At 30.2% G+C, this 4,228-nt stretch overlaps 1 protein-coding gene and 1 non-coding gene across 4 annotated transcripts in view; one reads left to right on the top strand and one right to left on the bottom strand.

Moving 5' to 3' along the window:
- The first annotated feature begins 1,212 nt into the window (after positions 1 to 1,212).
- Positions 1,213 to 1,332, top strand: LOC113785255 (U5 spliceosomal RNA). The gene has a single exon (XR_003471396.1). It is a non-coding gene; the product is annotated as a U5 spliceosomal RNA (small nuclear RNA).
- A 19-nt stretch (positions 1,333 to 1,351) lies between these two features.
- Positions 1,352 to 4,228, bottom strand: part of LOC101505468 (probable sphingolipid transporter spinster homolog 2) — a 5,890-nt gene continuing 3,013 nt past the window's right edge. For all 3 annotated transcript variants that reach the window (XM_004485583.4, XM_012715836.3, XM_012715852.3), the window contains exons 9-17: positions 4,175 to 4,228; positions 4,011 to 4,092; positions 3,788 to 3,885; positions 3,506 to 3,582; positions 3,254 to 3,367; positions 2,987 to 3,106; positions 2,324 to 2,452; positions 2,017 to 2,095; positions 1,352 to 1,659 (exon numbers count right to left, since the gene is read on the bottom strand). In XM_004485583.4, coding sequence (XP_004485640.1) covers positions 1,532 to 1,659; positions 2,017 to 2,095; positions 2,324 to 2,452; positions 2,987 to 3,106; positions 3,254 to 3,367; positions 3,506 to 3,582; positions 3,788 to 3,885; positions 4,011 to 4,092; positions 4,175 to 4,228 — 881 coding nt within the window. In that variant the 3' untranslated portion in view covers positions 1,352 to 1,531. The remainder of the gene's footprint in view (positions 1,660 to 2,016; positions 2,096 to 2,323; positions 2,453 to 2,986; positions 3,107 to 3,253; positions 3,368 to 3,505; positions 3,583 to 3,787; positions 3,886 to 4,010; positions 4,093 to 4,174) is intronic.

The raw sequence follows: 4,228 nt of genomic DNA, 5'->3' as shown, positions 1-4,228 counted from the left end.
AAAATTTGAGAATGTTTAAGAGATAGATTTTGAATAATTATATATAAGCTAGATTTGCTTTAGTACAAAAGAAAAAGTAAAAGTAAAATATTGTTGACTAATACAATTCATGCAAAATATATTTAAATATGAAATTGATTTACTCAAGCTTTTTGATTTCATTGAATTGGTTCTTCTAATAATATATTTGTTAAATAGTTATGTATTTTTTTATTGTTAAAGTTATACATTTAACTATAATATTTATTCATTTTATATAATTTATATTAGTTTTGAAACATTAGATTTATAAATTTATGTACTTTTTCACATTTTTAATTTTATATATTCATAATAATTCTGTCAATCTCATTGTCGATCTAAGCATGCACTAAATAATATTGTGAGTTTTGTGATATATTGTAATATTTATTCGTGAGTGATAGTTTGTTAATAAATATTGAAATAATTCATTCGTGTGTGTTTTGGAATTGTTCAAATAATTATTTGACACGGTCAAAAAACTTCAAGAGTGGTTCAAATAATTATTTGTGAATGTTTAAGACATAGAATATTTCGAGTCAATAATGAAATAGTTAAAAGTTCTTCATTTTCAAATATTTAATATTATTCATTTTTTTTTTGTTTCAATTATGATTTGTGTTTTTTTAATTATAAAAAAAAATGTTATGGAAGACACATTCAACATAGGAAAAAAAACTCATTTTCTATGCAATAATATTGATATATGATATTGAACAATAATTGACAATTGAAAAGTAATATTATTGAAGTATCTATGAAATAAGAGTGTCACATATAATCTGGCATAGATATTGATGTGTGTATCTAGTCGAACTTGATGAGTGATAAGTTAAAGCTGAAATTATATAATGTATGAAATACTTGTACTTGGGCAATTGAAAATGTTTGCATTATATATTGAAGAAAGAAAACATAATGGAATAGAAGATGAATTTGGAATGTGCCACATCAGAATTATGGTGAGTTGGAAAATATCGGAGGATGTGGCATATATGAAGAATTTTGGGAGATTCTGTTTTAATTATTATGGTAATGGTAATAATAATAATAGAAATAAATAATAGATAATAGATAGATAGGTGTATAGATTTATTTGTCAAAATCATCAAGTCCCACATAGCTTAATAGTAAAAAGTTCCAGTTAAAGCCATAATATAAAGAGTTGAGGTTAATCATCAACTAATTGTGGAGCCATGCAGTAACTACAAAGCGAACTATTCTTTCGCCTTTTACTAAAGAATACCGTGTATTTACTGCTTCTAAGTGGCATTCTTTTATTTTTGGGAGGTGACTTTCATCGGAAGGTCCCTAAAAATTTAGTCAAAGATTGTATGCTTGTCAATTTTGTAATAAAGAACAAGTTTCTTTTAGACTTAAAATAATTGTTGGTAATTTCTACATAAATAATAACTGTGTAGAACAAAAGAAAAAGAGTTGTTTACAATATGGTGGATGTCATTGTTGGAAAAACTGTGTTGTGCTTGAAGAAAATCAACTTTCTTTGAGATTATGCATGAGATGTTGATGATTCTCCGGTCTTCTCGTGAAGCAATGGTATAGCGCATGACCTCTCAACATTTGACATTTGATGCTCATTGTCATCTTCAAATCTATCAACACTATGCACAAATATTCCTACAAGATTATATGCATACAGCATACACATTAATCACAACAAATATTAATAAAAATAATTTCCATCTTTTCAGTGTATTACGCATTTATAAAGATAAGCTGATTTTCATGCCACCAAATAACATCCATCATAGTTTCAACAAAATGCCATAACTTGTTTTTGTTTTATTTTGACTAAACCATTGAGCTTGTACTCAATTTACATGCATTATCACATTAATCTTCCCAAAATTTGGGTCACCAATACAATAGTCCCTTAAAAAAGATTTAAAACATCACTACATTGATTTTAAAAAAATTGTCATCAAATTAGTGCTTCAAAGATTTAAATTGTCACCACATTTATTGATAACATACCGATAAACCATATTCCAGCAGCTGGAAACAGTATGGTTGTTAGGATCAATGCAGTTGTTCTCCAGTTGTTAATGCTATCCTGCATTACCATTATGTATATCAACAATCATGAATCTTGTATTTGTATATCACATAAAAGACAACAATGTGTGGAAAAGCAACAATTTCCACCTTGCTTTACCAAATCAACAACTTTTAAGTGAAAAAGACACCAAGTGTTCACTAAAATCATTAGCAAAAGAATTTCCAAGACATTCATTTCCTCGCCCGGAAAAAAGGTGGGCGGGGGAATCTGTAAAAGACTTACCTGGAGAACTCCAACAAGAGGTGAGGAAGGAACATCTCCAAAAACATGAATGGCAACAGTAGACATGGCCATGGATAGAGGCCTCAAACTTGGTTTAACACAATGGAGACATACATAATTCACAGGACCCTGAAAAGAAAACCACAAGCGTTCAAACAAACATCTAAGGTGAAAATTCTGACTTCCAATCAGGTTTATAAAATTATTTCTGAGAAGCAATAATTTTGACAAATCCTAAGGATCACGTACCGTTTCAGCTCAGACACAAATTTTCTAAGCTATGCATAACATACAAACTAAGTTCCATTAAACGATTTCTTTCAAGTTTCATGGTAAATAATTCTGAAAAATGAGAACTGAACAAGCATTGCTCCCTAGCTTAAAATTCAAAATAAGGCACAGCCAACTGTACAATTAGATTTAGTTCTTGGAGAGCAGGTTTGCATCTAATTTCACAAATGTAGATGTTATTTTACATGAAACACATAAATAGTCTCATCAAGGACTTAACTAGGAAATGTCAAAATCAAATGCTTAGCTAGCTTATAGAGGAAAACTGAAGAACTGCTAAAGTATTCATTGATGGTGAGTAAGCATGTAAAAGGGTTATATTTCAATATAACGATTAAACACAGACATCTTTCTCACATAAATGGAAAGTACCTGAGTGGCAAAAACAAAAAGTTCACCAATAGCAAAAAGAGCAAGAAAGCCATTCACATTTCTGCATAAAAAGGCGCCAAAACAAAACGCTGCACCAATAAATGTTGTCACTGAGAGAAGCTGCAAAGTATAGTGTTTAGTATGCAGATAAATGGCCAGGTAAAGGTAGATGGCAATGCATCAAACAGATAATAATAGTGTACAGATAAACATAATAAAATGGTATCAAAAGTGATACTCGAAACCGTCTCTAATTTGAATACCAACCTTAAATGCATTTGATAAGGTGTTATTCATAAAATCCAGAATAAAGCCTCCAGCTAGTGTGCCTACTATTCCACATACAATCGTAATTCCTCCAAATACCAAATCTGCGTCAGTCTACCAAAATAAACCAACTTTAATATTACAACACCAACATATTATTTATGCAAGAATCAAGATATATAAGAATGACAACTATGATAGTAAAGGTGTATGTATGCATATAAGGGATCATTGAATGAAGCAAAATCTCACCATGTGATAAATATTATAGCCAGCTTTGGGACCCCAATATGAGTAAGCACCTATGACAAAGTTGTATGCTATGTAACCTACAAATAGATATTTAAGTCATGGAATTAAATAAAGAGAAGTGGTAAAATATGATTGCTGAAAATGGAATACATATAGGATATTTAAGATATAAAGTTTGCAGGGAAGTAAGCTATACACAAAGCAGCTTTCTGACACAAATTTATTGACAAAATAAAGAAAAACAGTTGATGCAAACAATAGGTTAGTGGGAGTGAGAAGTACCTAGCACATTGATAACATAAACCTTATCAAGAAGGAGGGCTTTCATATCAGTCAAAAATCTTGAGAACTGATCAAACATTTTTGTGGCAGATTTAGACCTAAAATACAGAATGAATCAGATAGAATTTTGAATGCATCAGCCACTAAAAGATGTCAGACGTTAAAAGATACAAAAAATCAATAATTGGAAAAAATAGTTATTTCAGAAGGTATGTGTTCTAACTTGGATTGGTCATTTGAGCTTTTATCTCCAAACTCTTCCTTTAAGGACAGTGACTCATCTCTGTCATTGGAAGTGTTTCTGACTTTGAATCAAACAAGTGAAATTTTGTTAATGCTAATAAAAAATTTCAGTTAATTGCAACATATTAGACGATAAACAAGTACCTTGAACTCTTGATGCATCTGTGTCAGGTACTTGTTCCTTCATCAAATCAGCAG

Source organism: Cicer arietinum, chromosome 1 (assembly GCF_000331145.2).
Source record: "Cicer arietinum cultivar CDC Frontier isolate Library 1 chromosome 1, Cicar.CDCFrontier_v2.0, whole genome shotgun sequence".
In the NCBI taxonomy this organism is placed as follows: Eukaryota; Viridiplantae; Streptophyta; class Magnoliopsida; order Fabales; family Fabaceae; genus Cicer; species Cicer arietinum.
Note: the sequence above shows the minus strand (reverse complement) of the source record. Positions and strands in the feature narration are given on the sequence as shown.